Raw genomic sequence first — 26,766 nt, 5'->3', positions numbered from 1 at the left:
CTTTTAGCACGCTGGATCCTGCTATTAAGAATATACAGACAAAACTCCTGGAAAATACCAAAAAAGAGTCCTGATGATAAAATGCCCAAGAAGTAATAGGTGTTGTGAAAACCAGTGGCTTGTGCAGTCCATTTTTATCTTTCATCCTGCAGGGTGTGAGGCTCTCTCATCCCAGTGCCCTTCAGAGGCAGCTTTAACCACTTGAGTAATCATGGTGGGTTCATCCCTTCATGCTGCTCTCAGACAGTGCCACCCACCACAAGCTGTGGAGCAGGAATTCACACCCCTGTGGATTTGGGGAAGGATAATAATTTTATGTTCTACAGCAAAAAGCATCTGTTCCTTCTGAAAACACATTCTAACTGCATTACAGATAATGCTGGTCTCTTTTTTTCCTCTCTCAAGACAGTGTGTCCTGTGAACTTGACTTGAAAAGGTTCTTCGAAGTGATTGGTTTTAAATTTATTAACTTTTGGGTTCACCATTTTTGTGGTTTTCTGTTATGAAGAAAACTTGGTATTCTTGTTTGTCCTTTGCACTGCTCATTACTCCAACTTTCTGCTTTCATTCTAAAGCAGACTCAATCTTTTCTGGCATACATAAAATCCTTGAAATATTGGAAAGAAGTTGAAGCCCCTGCTGCTGGGGGAGTTTTCTGATTTATAGTATTAATGTAATTTGCATTACCTCAAAGATTTAAATATTTATTTCTTGGGAGAAGAGGAAGACTTACCTTCAGCAGAAGGCTTAGCTTAGTGCCTTCTTTATCCAATTTTAGCTCTCTCGTTTTCAAATTCCTTACTTTGTGTGTCTGGAAATAACAGAAAATTAAAACCTATAGTTTTAAGAGAACTAACTTTGGTCATGTCCTGTAAATACAATCTAATTAAACCTTTATATACAGGGTGAAAGCAAAGGGAAGCACAGTGCTTTTAGCTTTTTGCTTTTTCCTAATAAATACATTGATCACAGTGAAGGAAAAATTACATAAACATCTCGGTTTTATTTAGTCACACTTAAACTAAGATTTTGTAAGATTTAAGTTATTGTGTAGATATTGCTCCTCAAAATCACTGTCTATAAACTATTTTCACTTTCAAGAATCAGATAAGGACACATGATGTTTGACAGGTTGAAGGCAACAGAAATCTTTGTGGGAGATAGACATCTCTGAAAATCCACCACCATGTCATCTCATAAAGTGGAGAGAGCGTGAAGAAGGGGGAAAGAGAGAATAGTTTTTCATTCTGCTGTTAAGCTTAAAGGGACAGATATTATTCTTCTAGTGTCTGCTCTGCTGAAATGAAAAACTCACTGACAATAATAATTTCTTTGACCTACCTGTCTGCACCAAGAAAAGGGAAGGAGCCTGCCTTTTGTCTTAAAATGTTATGCACGTGCACAGCATGTGTCCTCTGTTTTGCAGAAAATCATCTGTTCCTTTGTGAAGTTTGAAATGTTAGACCAGTTTAGTTCTGTCTGTGAAATTTTTGGTGCTGGGTAGATGTGTGAAGCTCTTGCATTTGAAAAGATGTCATGCCAGTAAAAGGTATTAAACTGCTTTTATCTTTTTTCTAAATTTCCTTATGTTCTCCCTTGGTGGCATTCAGTTATCTGCCCAGTCCTTGTTCCTTTTTTACCTGGTTGTGTCCCAGAGGTGCTGTAAAGTACCCAGCAGTGCTTTGGTTAGTTAGTCAGGTATCCAGCTAATTAGTTCCTTAGTTTCCCAAGCTGAGGATCAACATTAAAAATTATGATGCAGTATATTATATTGCAGTCTTGCTATAGTCAGCTAGACATTTAATTTGACCTGGTGTATTGAGCAAATTTTATTTTGGGTGACAATGTGCCCCTTGATCCGAGATACTCTGTTGTTTTAGTTGGTAAAAAGTGGCATTGATGAGCTTCCAGAGGTGAGAGACAAAACTGCAAATGCCCAAGGAAGCTGAGGGATTTTAAATGTTCACTTTTTTTGCCAATTGGTTTGCACAAAAATTGTTTCATAAAAACAATTTTTTATTTTAAAAAGTAAAAGCAAACACAGTAAATTCTTCTATCATGGTTCTCCCTAAGGAAATGCTACATCTGCTGGCAGGACAGCTCAAGTAGCCTGATTTCTGCATAGCTCTTAATTTCCTGTATCCATATGAATAAAGTGCCTTCAAAGCAAAAGGCAAAATCCCTCCTGTTTAATTGTAGCCCTAAGACAGCAAATACTTTAACATGGGCAAATTTTAGTGTTAAAATGAAGTATGTGTGTGCTTCAGTATTTCTGTGTAAGTATCAAAGGGCTTACATGTATTTGTAATTTAGACCTCACTTAGATCACACAGAGAAAAATTACATCAGAGAAAAATAAAGTCTTCAATAACTGTGTTCACCAAGTCCTTCAGCTTCATATGAAGTACCAGTAAACAAGTGTTGTGTTTCTGTCAGCATGTTTGGTCTTAGAGAAAAAAGGATAAGGATAGCAGGCTAAATATGCAGGGGAATTTGCTTATAACTCTGCAATTTAAATGTTTTTACCCATATGTTTAATTATGTCATACATTACGTATGAATATAAATGTAAGTTTCTTTTTAAAGAAAATTCTCGTTGATTAAAAATAGCTATCTGCCAAGCTAAGGGAAATGAAAATGTCTTTTTAGTTGCTATTCATAACATCCAAATGAGTTTTCTTCTTCTTCAACATAAGGATTCAGTGACAGATTTAATCTGAAGTGCATTTTCTCAAGCTAAGGGAGAAACAGTAATAAAAAGAAGATATGATATAATTCATGGAATTTCAGTACAAGACATGAAAAGAGTTTGATACTGCTACAGTCTGTGAACCAATGAGTTAAATTTTCTTTGAATTGTTAATATATGTTGCCAAAAGAATGTTTTTGCTCTAAATAGGTTAGCAGCAAGGTAGTAACTGTAATACATTCCAAGTTTAAAATGCATTTATTCCATTTAGAGAGATCCGTTTCATCCTTCACTAGAAAGTTTGAAATGTTTGAACACATTCGATATAAAATTCTATCTTTTGACACAGAGTATTTTTAGCAGTATTTAGCACTCTTAAAATCATTAAGACAATGATCATGTAAGATGCCAAATAATTGAAGCCCTTGTTTGTTTTGAACGTTGGCACAAGGTAGCTGGAGAAAGGAGCTGCTGCAGGCGATCTGTGACTGGGGATTATCTGCATTACCTCATCCGGCTGTCCTTGGTGGCAGAGTGAGTCAGAGCCCTGCATACCATCAGATGTGATGAAACGAGATGCAACCCTTCTTTAAAAAAAAACCACCCAGACAGTAACATAAATGCAGCTTGTCAAGATTTGGTGTCCTGGTTTTTTGGTGTGCCTTGAAGTCTCTTGCTAACCCGTGCGTAGATGTGGATCTGTGGTGTAATGTGCATCAAGGGAGTGCAGCCTTCATTAAAGTACTCTGTCCCTGTTGACTGTGGTTTATTTATTTTATATGTAAGATTTAGCTGAATAACAGTGCTCATGCAGTATCATCTCAACTTCTTACTTCCAATTGCTCTGCTCCCTTCTGGCCCTGGAGACTCCAGAGCTTTCTGTGATTTCTTTTGGAGTAGGGCTGCTCCCACTGCCATGGAGGGCAGTCACAGAATGAGGGCAATAGCAAATGTATCTGCAGTAAATGCACTGGGGTTTTACAGGCTTTTACAATCTTCTGTCTTAGGGTTTGCATTCACTGGAAATGAAACAGGGGGGTTTCTGCCAGAGCCTGTGGGGACACGGATGTCAGCATTCTCCAGGACACTGCAGACTGCCATTGCTTGCCAGGATCTTCTCTGAAGTTCATCATCTGCACATTACTGAAGTGAACTCAAAGCTTTTGAAGGGCTACAGTCAATGTGGCAGCATTATGATCAGCACTGGGTTTTGAAAAGTTTTGGTGTGATATCTGTAAATGATAACATGATTTCTTTTCTCCTCTAGCCCTGGTCGCTCTCCAGTTTCCTTTGACAGTGAAATAATAATGATGAATCATGTGTACAAAGAAAGGTTTCCAAAGGTAAAGAATCACTTTTTAAATAATGCATTCAATGAACTTGTGTCCAAGCTCAGAATTAGTTTGTAGTGCTGGTTGGAGAAGGAGCCCAGCTCTTACATCTTATTTCCAAGCAGTTTGAAGCTGCCTCCTCATCTTCCTATGTTAATTCTGCAGCAGAAGAAATAGATTTAATATACCTAAAGATTAGGATGGAAAAGGCTGAATTGTTATTTTGTATGTATTTCATACTTGCTAAATTTCTGATGTCTCCTATCGGCATGAGAACTTCTCACAAGAGTGAGAAGAAGGGTGATGCCTTGGCATTTTAAAAAGCTGAATATTGAGGCCTGTGGAAGCAAGTTGAAAGTTAAAGTCTTATTGAAATGAGTGTAGAAGATTGTGTATCCCACAGCTGTCGATAGGGCCATTCCTTCCTGTTCCACCACCAGCAAAAATAGATGTTTCTCTGGAGACAGGATATCAGGGCTTATAGTGATAGAAATGCCGCGTGTTTATTGCTTGGGGCAATGATTTTCAGCTTCCACAGTCTTGTCTAAAAGTTCTGAGAACTGCCTCACATCTTACATCCTTACTTTGGATACCAGGGAGGGATACAGCCTCAGGACCAAGATATTTTTATGGTCATTTACATTTCCAGAAAATGTGTTTTGATTAATTTTTGTTGTTTACTCATGTGAACATAATTTTTCCCTCTGATGTGCTGTCTTTATTCTCAGAAAACGCTACTGTATTTTGGAATATTTTTTAAGCCTCGTGCAATTTGGTATTGCAAATGTTACTTTAGCACCCTGCTTGTTTATGCTTTAAGGTCTGCATTAGTAAAATTCAGGAGTAATTTCTCTTTATTCTGCACTTTTAGGCCACGGCACAGATGGAGGAACGGCTGGCTGAGTTTATTGCCTCGAATGCTCCAGAGAACGTGCTGCAATTAGCGGATGGGGTCCTAAGTTTCATTCATCATCAAGTTATTGAACTGGCCAGAGATTGCCTAGATAAATCACGTGAAGGTCTTATTACTTCTCGGTACTTTTATGAGCTGCAGGAAAACTTAGAGAAACTTCTCCAGGATGTAAGTGCCCTCTGGAAAGTAGAATATATTATTTTGATTGAAACTTTAACCAGTAAGCCGGAGCTTTGATTTTAGGAGAGACAATGTGGATTCCAGGGGAGGGGCAGCAGGAGGTCTGAGATGTTCCAGTCTCCTGTTGATTTACTGTGGGTGGATTTGAGTAAATCACTTCACCTGTGAACTTTGTACAGAAGTAAAATGTGAATATGAGTAAGTCAAAAGCAGTCTTTACCATTTATGAAAATTGGGTTTATTCAGATGAACAAAATTACTGAAATCTTTTCTCATGAACTTCAGGACTTATTAACCACAATAGTGCCTTCAAGGAGTGAAAACACCATAGTTATTAGTGTTGCTGTAAATTTTTCACAGAAGATTTTCTTGAGCTGAGCTTAATCCAGTTGTGGGTTTTTAGTACTTGGATATGTTTTGTGGCATTCAAAGCATATGAAAATACACAAGGGGGCGTAATTTTAATGCATTCTCAGTATGCTTCAGCTACTCATTAAAAATTACTCTTTCCCTTTGAAATGAAAACTATATTAAATTTCAAACCTCTCTTAGAATCTGTGCTATAACTATAGTGAAAAGTCTGTGCTGTTGCAAGTTGCTGGGTCCAGACCTCTGTCAGGAATATCTTCCTAATCCTCTGCTTTAATGATACAGCAAACTGAAAAAACAGGTTTTATAAAGATTGCATTCTCAGATAGCAAATATCACAGAGACACCTGGAAACAACACATCTGAAATACTTTGTTTTCTGTTAGGATTTTTATTTTATTTTATCTTTATTGATCAGTTTGCCAACTCACTGACATGAGTTGCACTGGCTTGTGTCCCTTTGCCACCTTTTGCAGACATTAAAAAAAGCAAGATGAATAAAAATACTATATTAATATACAATTGTTGTATTAAAAAGCTTTGTGAAAGCTGCAGGAACTTCCCTTCTATCAGCTAAATTTTTTGGCTACCCCACTTATGTAAGTATGGCTGAAACTTTTCTGGTATTTGTTACGCTCGAGAGTAAAATGAGTCATTTTTGGATCTGTGGTGTTCTGCTTGGATGGGGAATATAATTTTGGCAGCCCAAGAGAGGTAGGGAATATCTTTTGAGGGGCTGTATGATTGTCTGCCTGTAGGATATCAGTAACCACTTGTGGATCCCCCTGGTGTCTCCAGAATCTGGAGGCAGGGTATTTGCACATGTCAGCTGTGAAATAGGGGATCAGCCTCTTTGGGTGATGATTTGGAAGCTGGAAAGGTTTCATTAAGAGTGACTTTGTATGCTCAGCAAAATCCCTTACATTTCAGGGGCACAGGGGGACTACACAGTGTTTTACTGCTTCTGGTAGCAGATCCTTGGAGCCTGAAATTCTCCCTCTCCCTGACTTTCCTCCTCTGTGTGTGGACAGTGATTTCTTACACCATAAGGAACTGAGAGAGCCATAAATTAGGGCTAGCCACTTCCAGTCTGCATTTTCAGTCCTGTCTTACGGCCTGAAGAGGTTAATCAGGGTCTTGGAGGAGGTGTGGGTCAGATAAATCAGCTTTTTCCTTTTCTCCCCTTTCCCTCAGAACAAATCCTCAAAATACACTTCTTAAATGTCCCTTCCCCCTTGATCCTACAGGCATTATCCTGCTGCTCTGAAATACTGGGAAAGGTGTCATTGTACTGTGATTAGAGGAGATACAATGGTCATCTCTGACTTGTTCAGGAATTGACATTCGGGGCTTTCTTTGCCCTGTAACTCCTTAACATCTTCTGTGGAGCGGGGGCAAGAGAAGGGTCAGCTCTTCAGGCTGATTGATTTACTCTAGGAAGCAAGGTGGGCCAGAGGTGATTAAAGGGAAAGTTTAGAGAGGCAAGAGCAGCACAACAGGCTGGGAAGGAAGAGAACAAAGACATTAAAGACATTGGAGGAAAGCCAAAAGCTTCATTCCGCATATTTCTCATTTGTTTTTTTTTTTCCTGTCCTATGGCATTTTCTGTTCCTTAGCTTATATTTTAGATTTTAATATTTAAAAGCTACTTGTTTCTTCTGCTTGCCTAGTCTGTGCAGCCCTTCAGACTGCATTCTGCAAGGAAATAATTGGGACATTTTAGTCAAAATATACAGAAATTGGTGATGCTATTTCTTTTAGAGGGCTTACCTGAAACATGGGACGTTTTGGAGTCAAGTTTAAACTACTCCGAATTTGATGGCAGGATCTTAACCTTTGCTTAGGTTGTAAAGTATCATAAATAATAGGTACGTAAATAATACCAATCAGAAGGCAATTCAAAAAGCTGTTGGACTTGGGAGTTCTATGGTCTGTGTAGCAGGCTATGGAATTTTACAGTATATTTTTATATTTTTATAACATACTGAAAGATTGGAACAATGCTTTATTGGTGAATAATGAAGCTGGAAAGTGGCAGAAATAGCCACAGATTTTCTTTCAATTTTACTGTGAGAGGATGGATTCTCTCTCTTAAAAATTCTTTTTAAGGTGTGGATTCTGATACCTGGTAACAAACTAAACTTGCACAGCATTTTAAACCATAAAAAGGAAACTTGATTTAATATATTGTAGTTTGAGTAAAAATGTAAAACAGACTGTTTGGGTATGCAAATAATGAGCTGTTTAAATGCACTAAATCAGAAAGCTTTTGGAAGATTTTTAGATCCTGGCTTTTGTAATAACATGCCAACAAATCTCATTAGCTATGGCAAATGAGATCTTTTGCCTTGTTTGGAGCATGAAATACTGTCCCTTAGCCAGAAGAACTTATCGCACCATTGAAATAATCATGAAATAAAAATGAATTTAAAGAGATTTTCTTCATTTTGGAAAACATGAACTTGAATGCCACACTTCACATCAAAGTAGGAAAAAAAAAAAAAAAAAAAAAAGATAAAGCACTGATATGAAAAAGAATGTGTGACATTCAGTTCTTTACCTGTTACCATGGGTTAGAATCTCAGGTTACTGAGGAACAAAAGGTTATGGTCAGCTGGTCAGCTATTACTTGGCTGACTCAATAAGGCAGAAGTAGCCAAAAGAAATCTGGGGACTTGCCTGGGTGTAGCCAGTTGGGCAGGAGGGTGAAGGATTTCAGGTGTTTCTGTGCATGGAACAAAAGGAGCAGGGGAGGGTGTGAGTATTCTACAGCAGTGACTGATGCTGCATGTTGGCAAATGGATATTCTGATTGGGGTTGCTTTCTTAGTAGGAGCCTGAGAGTAAATTTATCAATCCTTGGCTTTGCAGGTCTATTGTTTTGGTTTCCATCAGTATATTAGCTCAATTACAGCGTTGTGGCTTGCATATCCCAGTTATTGGTCCTGCTGAACCCCAGGGGAGGACAGTGATTTTAATTTCATGCCCCAGCAGCCACAGTTAGTGACGGATGGGTCTTTCAGATGAGGGAATCGGTTTGTAAATTACCTGCTGTACACGTGTCAGCGGCAGTGTGTGCAGGAATGGCATCAGCCTCTGCCCAAACCCCGGGGAGGGAGGGCAGCCCCGAGGTGCCACCAGCAGCCCGGAGGGCAGCGCGCGCTCCTGGGGACAGCGGAGGTGGCACAGCCGCACCCGGCTCATGGGATCTGCAGGCAGGGCTGGGCTGCACAAAGCTGCTGGCCCCGGGTCCTGTCCGTGGGACACCCCCCAAACAAGGAATCTGTGGGGATGTCCGGGCTGTCCTGTGTGAGGAGGGAAGAGGAGGAGGCAGCTCCGCTGAGGATCTTGGAGGAGCAGCGCTGTGCAGAGATGATGGCTGAGTGGCTGTTACAAGTTGTGTTTGGTTTTTGTAAATGCTTGCTTTCTTTTTCCTTTTGGTTTTCTGTATCGTTTGGCAGTCATGGTCTAGCTTTTCATTTTCAAAACAGACACCTGATTAAACTAGCTGCATTTTTAAATTATTTTGCCTGAATTGTCATAGATGAGAAAATGAGAAAACAAAAGGACTTGATTTAAAAGACTAAGTTCTCTGTAACAGTATAAATGAATGCAAAATGATGAATTATATCTGTTCTATTTTTTGCATAATATAACCTATGTGAGGGGAGAAAAGGACTTTCCAATTGCATGGCTCAATTTTAAAATACTACTAAGTTGTTGATATTTTATCTATTCATTTCAGTGCAGCTAACCCCTGGTGATCTGGAATGACTTTTAAAATATGAAAGCATTAATTTCTTTCTAAAATTCATATTGTAACTTATAAGTTTGCATAATGCATTAGAGGTGAATATTTATCATTTATCATTTTCATTGCAATTATTTTCTATTTTATAATTTAAAAATCTTTTAATTAGGAAAAGAAATTACAACTTATTTCAATATTCCAAAATAATATTTTTAAGGCTCTGTATCCAGGAAGGACCTCTGATGTTGTTTTTAGATAATAAACTAGCAGGTACATCATTCTCTTCAGAGTTAAAATTCTAGCCCATACTAATCTGTGCAGAAGGAGACAATCAACATTTCTATTCTGACTGGTGTCAAAATTAGAAATAATGAACCTTTTAATACTTTTTAGTTTGACATCGAAGTATCAGAGATATGTTACTTAAAATGCTGCTTGTATATTTCTAATTCTGAATTTCTGCTCCCTGTGTTTGTATTGCTCTTTTAGGTGGTCACCAGTGTAATTTGACTTCTCAGACATATAAAGTCATATAAATGTCTTTTTCTTAGGTGATTCTAATGGATAACACTAAATGAACCTTTTAGTTTATTGATGCTTTCACTGTTGTTGATAAAATATCACTCTTATAAGTAAATGGCTCATTGCCAGCAAAAGCTCATTTTTAAATTCTGGACTCTGTATTTGTGGCAATGTTAAAGCACAATTTTTAGACCTTGAGGAAAAATAGCTGTACTTTGTTTAAGAATTTTTGTATGCTGTTGGAACCACTTTTTTAATCACTCTGCAATGAAATACAGTTATATTTCTGCTCCAGAACTTATCATGTAGCCATTGTGTGCTTCATCAAGAGAAGGGTAATTTCTGAGGAGTTTCTTGTGTTGCCCTTTTTTTTTTTTTTTTTTAATTGTTATTGGTTTGGTGTGTTTGCTGTTTTAAAAAGACATCTTATCACACAAATATACACATATATCTTGAAACTTAGACTTGAATTTATACTGAAATCTGGTGAAGTAACAGACAGGACTAAATCCTCTGAATTAAGGTTTTATATGCTCCTTGCTTATCTGCTTGGTCGTACATAACATACAATGCAGTGCTGGATTTATTCAACAGCATTGAAAAAACTGAAAAAAGAGAAACTGAGGTTGAGTTTTTCTTGATGATGAAGGGAAATTCTAGTTCAAATTATAGCTGAAAGCGAAGCTCAGAGAGATGTGTCTGTTAGTGATTACCTAGACATCAGTGTTGTGTGGAAAGTAAAATTGAAAAAATCAGTATTCCTCTTTTCATTAAAAAAAAAATGAACTAAGCCCACATTGTATCTATTATAACTGATAGGTGATATAATGCAAATGGAGTCTCTGAAATATCTCTTGTGTGGTAATGGGAGTCAGTTGTGGTGGAAAAGCCACATGTCCCTTGGCATCCCTGAGCTGAGCTCAGCCTGACTCGGCCGTGCTGTTGCTGCTGAACTGGTCACTGAGCTGGTGACTGGTTCAGCATGTGACATGCAGAAATCCAGAGCTCCGTGCTGGGCCCATGATGTGCTGTTGTGCTCCCCACAGGCCCACGAGCGATCCGAGAGCTCCGAGGTTGCCTTCGTTACCCAGCTGGTGAAGAAGCTGATGATCATCATCGCCCGGCCGGCTCGGCTGCTCGAGTGCCTGGTGAGTGCGGGCCTGGGAGAGGCTGTGCAGCACCTGAACAGTGCTCTGCACTTGAGGAGATCAGGGACACAAAGCCTTCAAAAGAAACCTTTAAATGCTCATTAAAACATCGATGAAAAATAAATCGATGTGTAAAAAAAGAAGTACTAAGTGGCTTCTGCGTTAATGTAGAAGTAGTTCTCCAGTGGACTGTCAGCTGCATTAGCAGCTAAATTATATTTTAGTATAAAGTTCATGGCTGAGGGGTCAAATGTAGCTGTCAACGTCATTCCATGCTACTTGATGCCACTGGATGTTCCCCATGTTGTTAATAGCTACTGTAAGGAGGCTGTAAATGTCTGTATGGGTGTGCCCAGTGTCCAGAGTGCCGTGCTAAGGAGGAGCTGTCACTAAGGAAGAAGTTCCCTACCACGACATAAATGGTGTTTGGGCTCTGGGACTCAAACCCTTCCTGTAGACTCAGCAACTGGTGAAACCTGGAGTCAGGTTTTCCATCTGTGAACACACAGTGGGATCCACTCGAGTGAGATCCAAGGAGATTTGGGAGCCTGGGTTTGAAATTCTATTGGAATACAAGCAAAAGCAAGACTCAACCCTTTTTTAACAATTTGGCTAATAATAATGCATTTTTTTATTTAATGCTAGAAAATGGTGAAAACTGTTTAGGCAATTCCAATGCAATAGGCCACTGTGTCCCAAAGTTCTGCAACTACAGAAATATTTTCTTGGTGTGGTGGAGAAGCAGCTTGAAAACCTGTATTCTCACTCTCATGCCATAGCAAAAGGGTTAATATAAACCTTCAATATATATAGAAAGAGGGGTACACAATTGAAAGGGTTCAATTCAGTGACTGTATTTCAAAAGGATGTTGAAAAATTAGTGAGAATGTAGGGAAGTCACCAAAAAATGGTGAGGTGTCACAATTCTACAATGAAAACTTAGGTAATCACAGGATGAAATTCCCTGGTATGTCAGAGCACACTCATGGTGGTTCTTTCTGCAGGTGTTTGAGACATCAGAGAAGTTGGCTGGATTAGCAGTCTCTGGCTGGCTATAAAAACACAGTTAACATGTGGGTTATGTTGTGCTCAGTGTGTCCCAGGTCAGGGTGACTTTTATCCCTGGAGTCACTGGAAGATGAATGAGTTTTGTGGAGCTTTCTTTGACAAAGTAGACAAGAGTGGTCCAGTCGTACATATGACACCAGTTTTTGGAAACATCTGCAGAAGTTCTGAGAACCAATAGACTTTGGAGGGTTCCTTATTCCTCCTCCACAGATGTCAGATGGATCACTTTGCTGGGGATCCTGCAGTGCAAGGAAGGCCACTGTCAGTCAAGGCTGCACAACCAGCAGGACAGATACCTTCACTTACTGATTCAAGAAATCTCCACCAGACTGCACTGAAAACCCCAGGCACAACTCCATTCAAACGGGGAATTCCTTGGTTTTCAAACCATGTTTGTGATTTAGATGAGGTTTTGTGACTCCCACTTATCTTCCAACACTTGTTCAAAAATTATTTTGAAAGTGAAGACAATGGAGAAATGAGATAAATTTAAACTCACTGTGGTTTTTATTTGCTGCATTCACCATTGTCATTTTTGCTTGTGTACACTCATCATCTAGGAAAACTTGGAACGTCAGAAAGCCTTGTGAGGACTTTGGAACCTGCAAAGAGTTCCAAACTCAAGGCAGCTCCTAGTTGCAAATCAAGAGGTCTCCAGGTTCTTCTGTCTTTTCCACCTGATGTTCTGCAAAATGAATGGGAGCAGGTGGAAGCAGTGAAGTCACTGAGATTTGAGTAATGAATTCCAAAGTATGTAGTGACAACCTTGACTATGAAGTGGCCAGACTCCAAAATATAAAAATAATATCTGAATCTGTGGATTAGTCTTACCTGTTTTTTTCAATCTGCATTGACTTTCTAGGAATTTTTTTCCAAATATGTATTTTAATCTGGTGACATGAAGAATGAAATACTAATGTTCCTTTTGTCCCATAAAACAAGAAATATAATAATGGATAGTCAACTGTTTAAATAGCTTTTGAGAACTAATTTTCATTTTTATTTTTAACATACTTTTTTGTAACTCAACCTTTGGCTTCAGTTATATGTGAATTCATAAAAAGTTTTTCTACTATTTAATGTTAAGGTTAACCTTAATAACACAGCTTATTCTTCTTTCTTCCTTGTAAATGAAGTAAGTGTCAATGTAGACAGTGCTTGTGATGGCTGTGATTGTTTTAATGCAGTCGAAAGCATTTAAGTATTCTAAAGTTCAGCTATTTGGCTTCTGTCTTTGCAGAAGCCTGTTGGACTATGAAATGTTTATTGGCAGACAATCTCTGGGGCTTCAACAAAATAATAATGTGATTTGTGCATCTCTGAGATCATCTTTGGGAAAAAGTATCTGATTTCTTTTCATTTTCTTTTTCTGTAGCACTTGCCTCCCCTTAATAGGGTTCATTCTTCTGTATTCAAATGATTAAACCTACCATAAAGAAGTCAGAACTGGAATTTATATGGTTCCTTAATGTTTTGTATGTCTGGGGTTTTTGTCACCAAGTTGCTTTTTTCCTCTGTCTTTTACTCACCAATAAATGACCTACAGTCATACCTTGAGAAGTCCTTCCTCAGCTCCACCAGCCCTTTCACTGCACTCTGGTGACATCTCTCTCTGTGCTCCTCTCTGGTCTGGCTCCTGCTCTCTGCCTCTTCAGAGACTGTTGATGAATCCTTTTCCAGAGGAGTTGGGAAGGAACTTTGTTTCTCGCATTGGTGCTGTCTTTGGTGACAGCATCTATCCAAGCCGTGTTGCTTGGAGCAGTCATGGAGAAGTGCATCTGTTCTCTGTTCAAGTCCCTTCACATCATTACAAGCTCTAATTTCCTTTTCTTGTTTGCAGTTCTGTGCTCTTTTTCTCTTACGTTGCTGACCACACACCAGTTCTTTACTGATGCCCTCACTGTTGTCTGTGCATGCTCAGCTGTTTGCTGAAACTCTTCCCCTTTCACCCTCCCATTTCCCTGGAAAAGTTTGGAAGAGTGTTGGCGAAGCTGCTCGTTGCTGGTGAATGATGAGGTTTGTAGGGGGAGAGCTCAAGTTAACTGGTGAACTTGTTTCTAAGCAGAGTGCTGCTGCTGCCCAAAGCTTGTCTTTTGTTTCCTACTCTATCTTAGTCCAGTGCAAGAGATCACAGCTTCCATAACCTTCTCTGGCCTGAGAGATCACGTGCACCAAGACTGAGTTGCTGAAGTGATCCTGTACTGTAGAGGACAAGAAATAGGGCAGCAGTACTTCTTTTAAAGAAAGTTGTTCTATTAAGAATTTTATTGACAGTTCCTGCGGTTAGGACAGTGACAGGATTGGGTGGGCATGTGGCTTGATCAGAAGTGACATCTGACAGCAGGAAAGGCTCATCTTGGGTTGACTCACCTGTCAGATGGAGGTGGCAGAGGGTGGTGCCTCAGTTCTCATCACAGACCTTTCCCTGGCACATCTCAATGTGACAAAACCGAGAGTAGTGTCCACACTTGACACTTACATTCACAAGACCTCTTGGAAGTTTGGGTTTGGTTTGTAGAAAGTCTCTATAGTCCTTGTTGTGTTTTGATTTGCAGATCTAAACCCGTGGATGCCCCATGGGCTGTAACTGTCTGTTGGTTTTGCAGAGCAGAGTGGGAAGCATTGCCTTGCCTGTTGTAACTGGAAATGTTCTGCATCACTGCTGAGCCCAGAATTACCTCTGGATGTTTCTGAGGATTCCCCTCTATGGGGGAGAAACCTTTCATAACTGTAAAGCTGCATCATTTACCTCTCTCTGTGCCTCTCACTGCTTTGCTGTAGGAGTTTGATCCTGAAGAGTTCTACCATTTGTTGGAAGCTGCAGAAGGCCATGCCAAGGAAGGGCAAGGAATTAAATGCGACATTCCTCGTTACATTATCAGCCAGCTGGGACTCACCAGGGATCCCTTGGAGGGTGAGAACTCTTATTATGTATTTTCCAAACTGTGGAAAGGGTAGTCAGATCTCCTGGTCACTACATAGCTGAAGGATGCTTTTATTTTTTATTGAATATCTCGGTCATTTTTCCTTATTTTCTTGTTTGCTGTCAAATTTTAGACTGTCCTTTCCAGCCTTATGTCTCAAAGGAATGTTGCTGGGGTAGGGACGGCACATCAATAGTGACAATTCTTTACTTATGATGTTAATAATGTCACTGTTTCAGCTCTATTATAGCTGAAATGGTGTTAGAAAATGGCTTTATGATTTAACTGTTTTCTCTGTGCTGTTGGACAGTAAAAGTAAATTTACCTGTTATATTTCTGATCTGCCTGGCCTGCTAGTGGCCTGGTTGGAAAGTATCCTGTCATCCCACTTCATTGTCGTCTCTGGGATAAGTGTGTTTTTTGTGATTTCCATGAGATTACCAAGATGAGTATGAATTTTTAGCTGTTTTACAGCTAAAGTTTTACATCTTGTGTAGCAGCCAAAGAGAGCAGTGTAAGGACAGAAACAGCTTTTCTGCAAGGTGCCAGAATTGCATATGGTAAACTTAATATAGACATACATTGGCCCAGAAGATTGTAACTTTAGAATTAGTGAGTTAATATTCCTGCCTGGCACTTTGCTGGCTGAAATGACAAGTTTTCCGAGCATGCACAGCTTGTTCAGCAACAATAGAAAGTGTGACAGAGACTGGAGGTTACTGCAGAGTATTTCAGTGATTGAACCATACTTCTTGTTTTCTCAGGAGAGCATAATTTTAACATAAATTAGTAGTCTGGCTCGGACTAGTTTAACTTCTCTGGTGTTTACTGGAATGACAGTGACAGGTTGACTTCAAGTGAAGAGCTTTTCGGGAAAATTTCTACCAAAGATTGCTAAATGCAATTTAATAGCATTTGTTGAAATCTGACATTAAAGGGAAATTTCCTTTGATCCCTGTCATGGGAGAGAACCTTTCCAATGCTAATTCCCCATACTAAAGTCAAATTTTCTTTAGAAATGTGGGGAGATGTCAAGGTACCTTATTTCCTTTCTGTAAGGAGGGCACCCAGAAATGTCAGTGATGTCTGTTCAGAGACTCGTAGCTAATGTAGGATTTGGGCTTGCAAAGTTTACAGCGTCTCCTGCCACAGCTGAGTAGCCCAAACTAAGTGACTTTCCCCCTCTTAGCTGCTGCTCAGCATTTTGCAGAATCAGCCACGTCAGGTGGAGGGCAGCTCTTTGAGATGTGATGCTTTTCCTTCTTGGAGCACAGAGGTGCCACCAGGCTACATGCAAACATATATGTGTGGAATAGGTTTTAATATTAACTAGACAGCACTGTCCCCAAACATGCATTTATTGCTTTTACTTGTTATAGAAACTATCTAGAGTAAGTCAGGCTGAAATTAGAACAATTAACTATATTCATCTCTGTATAACAATGCAGTGTATGAGATGTTAAAGGTTATCACTGTGTAATTGGGGTGACTTTTTACAGAGGGAGAAAATGTCCTCCATCATCTACAAGCTCCTCTTAAAATCCTGTTTTCCTTGTATAAACAAAGAGAATAGTGTTTGATTGAGATCATTAGGAGTAATCTTTCCTCTTTCTTTTCAGAAATGGCCCAGTTGAATAGCTATGACAGCCCAGACACTCCCGAGACAGATGATTCAGTCGAGGTAAAGCAGTAATACACTCACTCTGTCTAGCACTTTTTTTTTCTCTCAAAAGAAGTAGTCTACAGTAAAGAATTAATTATAATGCAGAGTAATTGTAATTTAAAAAAAAAAAGTGCTGACATTTAAAAGCTCATATTAAAACTAGAGTACATGCTCATAAAAATGTGAAAATCTTTTTACGGTGGTGGTAAAATGCTTAAAAGATGCAAATAGGAGTTATTACCAAGTTTTGTGGATTTTTTTTTTAATTTTTGGAGTTACAAATGAAAATCATCTGGAGGAATTCAGTTCTTTATATTTACATTTGTAAAATGTGATGGGTATTGAAAGGAGTTGACTTTAGTAAAACCACTGGAAAAATTTAATTATGTAACTGGCTAGATTTCAAAGATCTTTATTTTATTTTATTTTTTTTAATGTAGTATTAAGGAAACGCCTGACTCTTACAGTCCCCTGACTTTTTGTGCTAATAATTTGTGGAGGGAATCTGCAAACATCCTGAGGATACAGAAAATTGTCCTAAAACCGAGGACTTCAGAAATTCAGAAATGGATTGAGTTTGAGTTAATGGGAGCTTAAAGAAGAAAAGGACAAAAAAACCCCACCCCACATAGAATTAAGTCATTCCTGCTGCTGATTTCCATTTTCTTGATGTCTTTCCCCAGAGCCGTGGGGCCTCTGTCCAGTCAAAGAAAACTCCATCTGAAGAAGAGTTTGAAACTATTAAACTCATCAGTAATGGTGCTTATGGGTAAGACTTTTAGACATTGAATTAGAAGAAAATGCTATTATTGTCCTACCCAGCAAAGGGCTATAGCAAGATTTGGCAAATGTCTGGGTTTTGTTGGGTCCAAAGTATAAAGTAATTTTACTTGGGTCTTACAGACGTTCCACACCTGTTGCATTGTCTGCATTCTTCTGGGAGATGCCATTTCTTTCATTTATTCAGATTATACATGTAAGATATGTGGCTGTTTGTGAGCACTTGAAATGCTAAAAGAGGTGCTGGGATTATGCTGGGGTAAATCTACTGTGAGGAGTAATGCACGAGAAAGGCTATTAGATTTTATTATCCATTGAAGAATCAAATATGAATTCAGTGGGTTACAATTTTAGCTGCACACACAAACCTATCCAGAATTTTAAAGGGCAGTTCCTGACTCTTTACAGTTCATAAATCCTTACCAGTGAGGTCATTAGGCTGTTACTGAAAAGCAGTGATACTCAGTAGGTCATAACAGCAAAACCTGAGGATGTGCTTGAGTGTTTTGTGGAAGTGGGTGCTTAGTTAACAACAACTCACTTCTTAAAAATTATATGTGGAAAAAGTGTAAGCATGGGGTTTAGTGAGTAAAGACACTATGGAGCATGTTGAAGAGTCATATTATGAGACAAAAGATTTTAAATCTCTTCAGTCATATTTATGAGACAAAAAGATTTTATATCTCTTCAGTCATATTTCTGCACAAGCCCCATGTAACTTTGTATAAAGGGGAGAGAATAGTGGTAGTTTTGCTTTTAGTCACGTCTTTATCCTGGGTTTGTTTTATAGTCAGTGGCTGGTGAGACACAATACCACGTTAAATGTAATGTACTCCAGAGAAAAGGAAACAAGTACTGATTCAATAAGGCAGGCAGACTGGATGAAAATTTTATTTGCAAACTGTATTATTAATGTGCAGGAATCTAATGATCTGCAAATGATAGAAGTGTAAGAGATACTTTACTGAAGGAAATCCCTGGTGACAGTGCTGCAACAAATTAATTTTATGGAGCTTGGAAAGAAGTTGTGCTGATTCCATAGATTTTGGACAAATTTTTAAGCAAAGTGGTCACGGTAGTGTTGAAAAATACATGCTGCTCTGCAATGGTGCTTATGGAAATTTGTGACATTTGTGTTTGGGATATCTCCTTGTTGGTCACATCAGCAAAAATGCTGCTTTATCCAAGAAGGCAGAGGAGCTTTGGAAAGGAAGCATCATGGGGTTCCTTCTTTTCTAGGGAAGCTTGCCACTGGAACAGGATTTTATGGAGTCATGGATAAGTCTGTCAGGATCTATTCAAAACATTATCATCACTGTTTAAAAAGCCCCAGCAAAACCAGAAAAAACTCCAAACCTAAACCCACAACAAACCAGTTTGAACTGAAAATGGACCTTTTCCCCTTGGTGTGTGCTTTTGCAGAGCGGTGTATTTGGTGCGGCACAAGACCACCCGCCAGCGTTTTGCCATGAAGAAGATCAACAAACAGAACCTGATCCTGAGGAACCAGATCCAGCAGGCCTTTGTGGAGAGAGATATCCTGACGTTTGCTGAGAACCCCTTCGTGGTCAGCATGTTCTGCTCCTTTGAGACCAAGCGGCACCTGTGCATGGTGATGGAGTATGTGGAAGGTACAGCTTATCCACACCTCCAAAGGGGCCTTGGTCGGGATGGACGTGGGCTGTGATCCCCTGTGACTGATCCAACACATTTGCAGTGGAGCTGAGCCTCACTGCTGAGGTCAGAAGTCAGTGTGAACTTTCCAGTCTTCATTGGAAAGGAAACCCTCCCTCTCTCCTGTGGGATGGCGTAGCTGTATCCAGAACACATTTGCCTGACATTCCACTTAGAAAAAGACTTAAGAAACATAAGTCTTTGTTCTTCAGCAGCCTTTTTAAAAATAAAATGACATTTTATGCTGGGGTTGGTTTTTTTCATTGTTTGGTTTGCTTATTCTTTGAAATATAATTTGATTTTACTTTATCAGTATATCTTATTATAAGCAATATCCACTGGTGGATAGGATTAATTTCTTATGCCTGGCTTGCTTGACTGAATGTTTGAGAAATAAGATTATAGTTATTGTATCAGTGCTCTTTCAGATAAATTAGTGGAATGAAATCAGATGTATTGACAATAGGAAATTTTAATATTAATTTCTCTTTGCAAGTAGAAATGAAGGTCGACTAAAATGTGTGGCTGGTGTTCCCAAGGAAGCTTCAGTCAGGAGCCCACAGACTTACTTTCTTCAAGGCTTCCTGCAGTTTGCAAATGATATCTGTACAATTCCTATCCAAGCCTGCCCAACATATATGGATCTCAGTTTGCTAGGATTTTGATATTTGTTTTAGGTTCAAGACAGAGTATAGAGAAATCTTTAGAATTCCTCCTGACAGGGTTGTGAGAGACAGCCTTTAGAAAACTTAGTCTAATCTTGTATTGCAGACCCACAGCTGATCTTTTTAGTAATATTTGCCATTTCACCATGCCATATGTGCAAAAATGTTTTCTTTCTAGGAGGTGATTGTGCTACACTTCTCAAGAACATTGGTGCCCTGCCCGTTGATATGGCGAGGATGTATTTTGCTGAGACTGTTCTGGCACTGGAGTACCTGCACAATTATGGGATCGTTCACCGGGACCTAAAACCTGATAAGTAAGTCTTTGGCCCCTCAGGGGGAAGAGAGCCAGTCCTTCAGGGGGTTTCTCTGTGGGTAACAGGACATGGGGGCTGGAGACAGCGTTGATCTTCAACAGCATCTGACATGTAGGAGGCTTTATGGAACCTCTTTCTACTGATGTAGAAGCAGATAGGCACTGGGAAAGGATGGGAAGAATGTCTTCAGGTATATCCCAAAGCTGTTGCTACACTGATGATGTTTTGGCAGAAAGTAGCCTCTCTCCTAGTTACCTTACCTGCTCTGTGATATTTGGCTGCATAGGAGGTTTTTTCCAGGTGTTTAATGGGGATGTAACACTGAGATTGTCCTCCACATTATATTGTGTCCTTTTTGTTTTAAATTGCTTTTGGGAAACAATTAATGTTGCATTGTTTTACTTCTCTTTCTTTTAGTCTCCTGATAACTTCAATGGGTCATATTAAACTGACAGACTTTGGACTGTCCAAAATTGGGTTAATGAGTCTTACAACTAATCTTTATGAGGGCCACATTGAGAAGGATACCAGGGAATTCCTGGATAAGCAGGTAAGCTGAAAAGTTTGTCTGTTGATGTGGGATGCAGGATTCTATCTTGGGATAGAATCAGAGTTTGTAGCACTCCTTCTCTGCCTTGATGCTGTGCTGTGCACTGTAAAATGGGAGGAAAAAATACAAGTCCGTTCTCATGTTTGTACATAAATTGACATTGTTTGTTATTTCAGCTTCTTGTTTTGGAGTCATGCACTTCAGCTCTCAGTTTAGGATACTGCAAGGGTGGCCCAGGCAGCAGTGCAGGTGTAAACAGAAGTTGGTTTAGTGATGTAACAGGGATTTTGCTGGAAGGTTGTTCCACGATCTCCCCCTTCTGGTGCTTAGAAAGTTCATGGCAAGTTTCTATAGGTTTCCTGTAATTTTGCCTAACGGCTTAAACATTGATTTTTATCCCCATGATATTTACTAAAGGTAATTTTTCTCCTTAGCCTTCATTTTGCTGGGCTTAACCAGCTAAGTTCTTACAGCTAACAAGATAGATTTTCCTTTGATGAATGAATAGCTCTTCCATGTAACTCTCTGTTTGAGCTGATATTTTCTGGGTGTAGTTGAAAGAACTGCTCTGGATACAGGCTCACCAGTGCCTTGTATAATGGGATTAAAAAATGCTTCTCTCTTCTGAAAGTACCTAGGATCGTGGCAAATTTTTCAGCTGAATTTTCAGTTGTGCCAAGTATTGATTCATAATCATCCTGTGGTGCTGTCTTCCTTTGTTTCTGAGTAAGGATGCTTTTTCTAGCACAGCTCTCCTAGGTCATTAGATCATATTCTTCTGCTTTACAGTGTTATATTTTTTACAACTATTTTATTATTGTTGTTGCTATTTCTAAGCCCCAGGCAACTTAGATCTTCCAAAGTAATTTCCTTAGCCGTTGTCCATGCCAGCTGTACCTCCCAAGATTAAGGCTGAAGTGTGTAATCATGCTGTGCTGCTAATTCTGCATCTGTGAAACTAAATTCTGTTAGCACAGAGATGTGAGAGGTTTGTCAAAACTCAGTTCCTGATAGCTGTAGCTGTGCCAGCAGAAATCCATCAAGCTGTCAGACCTAAACACAGAGAATATGCATTTTCCCCATATGCTTTCCTGTGCATGCACCAAAGAACTACTTAGCTGACATGTCCACACTAGAAACATTTAATTTCATGAGATGTTATTTCTGTGCAGGTGATGTGTTCAAATATAGGCTCTTGCTCCATGGAAATAGTTCACAGCATGAAGTGGTTAGTGGCAAAACATTAATAACTTCCTTGTGAAGTTCTGAGCGGGGAAAGAAAGAAAACAAAACAAAACAAAAGACAAAATAAGCTTTGACATGAATTTGGCAATTTGTAAATGCATTGCTTTCTTGCATGTTTCTCTTGAGGTCTGTGGGACTCCAGAGTACATTGCACCAGAAGTGATCCTGCGCCAGGGCTATGGGAAGCCCGTGGATTGGTGGGCCATGGGAATCATCCTCTACGAGTTCCTGGTCGGCTGCGTTCCCTTCTTTGGGGACACACCTGAAGAGCTGTTTGGACAAGTGATCAGTGGTAAGTTTCTGCTCAGGCTCTGAAGAGGTTTCAAAATGTGCTTTGAAAATATTGAGGATCCACAGGATCCTCAGTCAGGACTTCCTTTGGTCAGGAAGGACTAGTTATAAAATAACGGGGTTTAATTTCTGTATTTCTAAATTTCTGTGTCGAAGCAGCTTCCATCTGATTTCAGCTATGGAAACTTTTTGTGTTGCTTAACATCTTCCTAATTAATTCTGTCATGGTGTGGAAGTCATACAAATCCTTGTGGGATTGAGGAGAAATATTTGGGGATTTTTCTGTTCTGACTTTTAACTTAAATGATGGAGAATATGAAAGGAATAGCCACCAACTGGTCTAATTCAGGCTGATTTTGGTTATTGTTTATGTAGGTCCAAATGCTAGTCAATTAGTAATTTTGTATAAGTGAAATAAAAGGAAATTCTGAGCACAATACATTGAAGTTGTTGTTCTCAGTACCTTCACATCTTGAGGCATTTTAAACCTGTCTCATGCTTGGAGTTGGACAGACAGTTGCTTTGTGTTCACTCAGTGATTATTCCAGTGAAATCATTTCCTATTGGGAATGCTTTCTGAAGCTGTAAATTTTTAACACACTTGGCAAATGTCCTTTGTAAAAAGCAAATTTCAGCAAAGCACTAAATATGATGCATGAAATCGTTACCTGTGAATTGTTCTCTCTGTTCCAAGTATAACGACTGTAGAATGTGCAGGCAGGAGATACAGCCACAGTATTGTCACTGTCTTTGTTTATGGATTGTCATGGAAGTCCCATTTCATACTTTATTAATAGAGTCCTTAAAGCTTTTTTTTTGTCTCCACAAGCACTGCTTGGATTGACAGCAGCTTTAGATGATGCTGAATTTTATGCATTTTGAAAAATGTCAATGCTTGAATTATATTAAGCTGCTGAATTCAAGGTATTTACGCTTCTGGGGCAGTTCCCAACACTGCACTTTGAGGTATAGGATTGTGAATGGTTATTCAAATTAGTTGGGAAGCTGGTAGAAAATGTCAAATCTCTTTTTGTCTCCAGATGAAATTGCCTGGCCAGAAGGAGATGATGCACTGCCACCAGATGCCCAGGACCTCATTTCTAAGCTTCTCCGCCAAAATCCTCTGGAAAGAATGGGAACAGGTAAGAACCTTGTGCAGGAAAACACTGGCCAGAAGCAGGGGATGAAGCTGCCTAGCCAGTAATGTGCACCCACTTATGTTGAGGAATGCTCAAATAGAGCTGGGGAGCAGTTTATACTGGTGGAGCTCTGGGAATTAGTGTCAAATGTCCACAAGCTAGGCAGATATTACTGTCAGGGAAACAGGAAAGGGGCACTGTCAGCTTGACAACATAACTTCCCTGATTTGTGCTGTTCCATTATAGGCTTGAGGGTTGTGTCTCCCTTTATATATCTCCATATACATCCAGTGTATAATCAGATTTCTTTGAAGTTATCTTTGAGTAAGGGCTTAATCCCTGCCATGGATGTGAATTTCTGGGTGTAATAAAATAAATGAAAACTTCCCCATTCCTAGAGGCCTGTAGTGTAGAATTCTCCAAACATACAGCAAAGTCTGATAATCTTTTTGGCAAAGTCAGATATGTATATCAGTCTTTTCTGTATTACAATGTCAGACTTAAAGTTCTACAAGCCAACGCTTCTCATTTCCTTGTAGTAAATAATCGTAAAGAATCTCTAGCTACACTCTTGTTTTAAAGTAATTTGTGCAACATTGTGGCTTCACATGACAGCTCAACTTTCTTTGATTTGATTTGATTAGTTTAATTTAATTTGGGATTTTCAATTCAAAACTACACTTTAAGGATAAAAAAACCTTAAATATATAACAGTTCCAAAAGGCACATGTATTCAGCAGACTTAGCACATGTGCTCACAAGGGTGATGAATAGATCATGAATTAATAATGATATCAGATGGTTTTCACATGTTCTTCTCTACTTAAAACCCATGTACTTGAAAGATGTTGCTGTCATGAAAAAGATGTAGAGTTTCTAGCCTTATAAAATGAATTGATGGACTGATTTTTTTTATTTCTTATATACCTGTAGTGCTGAGACTGCTGTTTCACTTGGCATGTCGTAATGCCAATGGCACTCAGCAAACCTTTCATCTCTTTTCCTCTGCTCTTTTCTTTTCTAAAAAGACAGTAGTATCTGCTATGAATATTAATTTCATTTGAAAAAAATTCATAAACTGGTAGACAGATAGTCTTTACATTTTCCTTCTGGGTACTCAAGGTTCTGAGCTTAATAACAATGGATACTAATTCAGGAAGATAGGTGAGCCCTGTCTTGTTCCAGGCACATGAATGAGTTTATTCAGAACAGAGGAGTTGTGAGTTGTCACTCATTCTAAGTGCCTCTCAGAGTTTGCTCTCTTTATTCAGTTATGAACAAGATGGTGTTTAGAGTTTGAAAATTTTAAATTAAGGTGTTAGTTCCTCATCTTGCAACTCACTGTGGAATGCAACAGACGATGCTGTCTTCCAGCATCTGTGTTGTTGCTAAACAGGAGGAGGAGGTGGGAAGGAGGAAATCTTGTTCAGGTTTTATCCTACATGACCACTTTGGTAAAAGGATAAGTTGTTTTCTCAGAATTCCTGGAAAATATGTGACTTAAAAGTACTTGAGTACATTCTCTTAGGCTCTTGATATTTTGGGGGTTTGTTGTTCATGTTATGCAAATGCTGAAGGAAATACTCTGCAATAAAAGGTGCTTATTTCAGGTAGTGCCTTTGAAGTGAAGCAGCATCGGTTCTTTAAAGATTTGGACTGGAATGGATTACTCCGGCAGAAAGCTGAATTCATCCCACAGTTGGAATCTGAGGATGACACAAGCTATTTTGACAGTAAGACTCAAGATTTGGCCTAAAAGGCATCATATTTCTTGTGCATATTTCATTTTTGAAATTGTCAGAGATAAGTCATTTCAGAAATTGAATAAAACACTTGATGGAAATTGCTTTAAAAAGTTTCTGTTGAATGCCAAGTAAGGTTTCTTTGAAGGCAAATTAATTTTAAATGAAAAAACGTTGCTGCTGGAGTCAATTGGCCTTTCACTGGTGCTTGTGGTCCTGCCAGCCATGGGCCTGCAGTGAGAGGTGCTGCCATTGTCATGCTGGGTTCATTAAACTTCTTCCAAAGCATTTGGTAAATCCAAATTCCTTGAGTTTTTGAGCAATTTGATCTTTCCCTAGTGACTGTTTTCAGCCAATAAATGTTTTTAAAAACCCCAAACAAACCCTAGACCTTGAAGACAAGCATGTGGGGAAAATTCTTAAGAGATTTGAAGTAATTTGAGTTATTTTTTTATTGTTATTATTTTTAACACACTAAGTGTATCACTTTATTTTAGTATTATTAACTCTAATGAGATATGAAGTGTCTGTGTGATGTGTATAAATGCCTGGGAACTGCCATAGTATCAGTGCTATGTCAGATTCCTGGTATTTCAAGATAAGCACCAGACAGAGTCAGTGCTCCTGGGAGAGAAGGGAGGAGTGTCACAGGAGGGATGGAGAGATCTCTGCTCCCAGAGTCTCTGCTCCCTAACTTTTCTCATTTGGGGAGCTGAGCAGGTGGAAAGGGCTTGGTCAGGGCGAGGTCTTTCCTCCTCTCCAGCTGCAGAATGGGGTGCTGGCTGTTTCAGTTCCCTGAGATATGAAATTTCTCTCTACATCAATGGAATCTCCCCCATCTTGAGTCCATGGGACTGATTGAATCTGTATGAAGCACATTTTAGTTCTGTTCCTGTGCTTTGCTGAGAGTGAAGGGAGGGAGAGAGCAGCTGCCTCCAGCCCCTTGGCTCTCACACTGCACAAGCAGTGATTCCATTTAGATGGTGCTCTTCCAGTTTGGGGAGGGGTCTTTTAGGCTGGGGCTGGTTTGGAGAGGTAGGACTGGGAGAGAGAGATGGATTGAGAAATCTCTGTGTGGTTGCTGCAGAGAGCAGTTGGAGTCAAGGTGTGCAGAGGGGGCAGAGGTGGGGTTTCTGTGTGTGTTGAGGTTGTACTGGTACAGCATACATGGAGAAACTGATGTGGTGGGCTGTTCTCACCACTGACTGGACCTACAGGATCTGGAAACTTTGGTCACTGGGTTGGCTCAGTGACTGGCAGAGGCCCAATGCAGCAGCCACGAGCAGATCCTGGTGGATAAAAGCAAAACCACTGGGGCTGTCAGGTCAGAACAAGGGGGAACTCCCCACGTGCCCAGGCACACTCAGATCAGGGTGACCTTGACGTGAGTCCTTTATAAAGACTGGAATTCTCACCTCAGGAAATATCTCCCACAGACACTGATAGGAGTTGGCGTTGCTGTTATAAAGCCTAATGCAGAAAATATTAGAATTTATAAAAGTAGCTTTCTGGCTGATGTGGTGCAGCAAATTTGGCTCAGTGTAGTTATCAGCTTTCTGTAGCCAAACTTCTTAGTGCCCACCCCACAAAATCCAGTGTGGCTGGCTTAGAAATCCAGTGCTGCAAATCTCAAAGCACAAAATCTCTTTGGAAGACTTTTTTGCATTAAAAGTAGCTTTGCATATTGGCTGCTTGCCCATTTTCTTTCACAAAATCTAATCCTTTTCCTAGTTTCAGGAGGGAAAAGAGATTTTCTTCTGGAGTAAATATTTTTATTTTTTTAACTAGGCATGTATGTATGTATGT

The 26,766-nt window shown here is 39.5% G+C and overlaps 1 protein-coding gene across 4 annotated transcripts in view; it reads left to right on the top strand.

Annotated features, from left to right (window-relative positions):
- Positions 1–26,766, top strand: part of MAST2 (microtubule associated serine/threonine kinase 2) — a 187,274-nt gene that overhangs the window by 141,989 nt on the left and 18,519 nt on the right. For all 4 annotated transcript variants that reach the window (XM_063407168.1, XM_063407165.1, XM_063407166.1 and 1 more), the window contains 12 exons: positions 3,957–4,032; positions 4,892–5,101; positions 10,801–10,902; positions 14,752–14,884; positions 16,514–16,575; positions 17,241–17,326; positions 18,760–18,968; positions 19,855–19,993; positions 20,411–20,543; positions 21,915–22,080; positions 23,120–23,221; positions 24,829–24,951. In XM_063407168.1, coding sequence (XP_063263238.1) covers positions 3,957–4,032; positions 4,892–5,101; positions 10,801–10,902; positions 14,752–14,884; positions 16,514–16,575; positions 17,241–17,326; positions 18,760–18,968; positions 19,855–19,993; positions 20,411–20,543; positions 21,915–22,080; positions 23,120–23,221; positions 24,829–24,951 — 1,541 coding nt within the window. The remainder of the gene's footprint in view (positions 1–3,956; positions 4,033–4,891; positions 5,102–10,800; positions 10,903–14,751; positions 14,885–16,513; positions 16,576–17,240; positions 17,327–18,759; positions 18,969–19,854; positions 19,994–20,410; positions 20,544–21,914; positions 22,081–23,119; positions 23,222–24,828; positions 24,952–26,766) is intronic.

The sequence above is a fragment of the Prinia subflava genome, chromosome 10, assembly GCF_021018805.1.
Source record: "Prinia subflava isolate CZ2003 ecotype Zambia chromosome 10, Cam_Psub_1.2, whole genome shotgun sequence".
Taxonomy (NCBI): Eukaryota; Metazoa; Chordata; class Aves; order Passeriformes; family Cisticolidae; genus Prinia; species Prinia subflava.
This window is presented reverse-complemented; position numbering and strand designations above follow the sequence as displayed.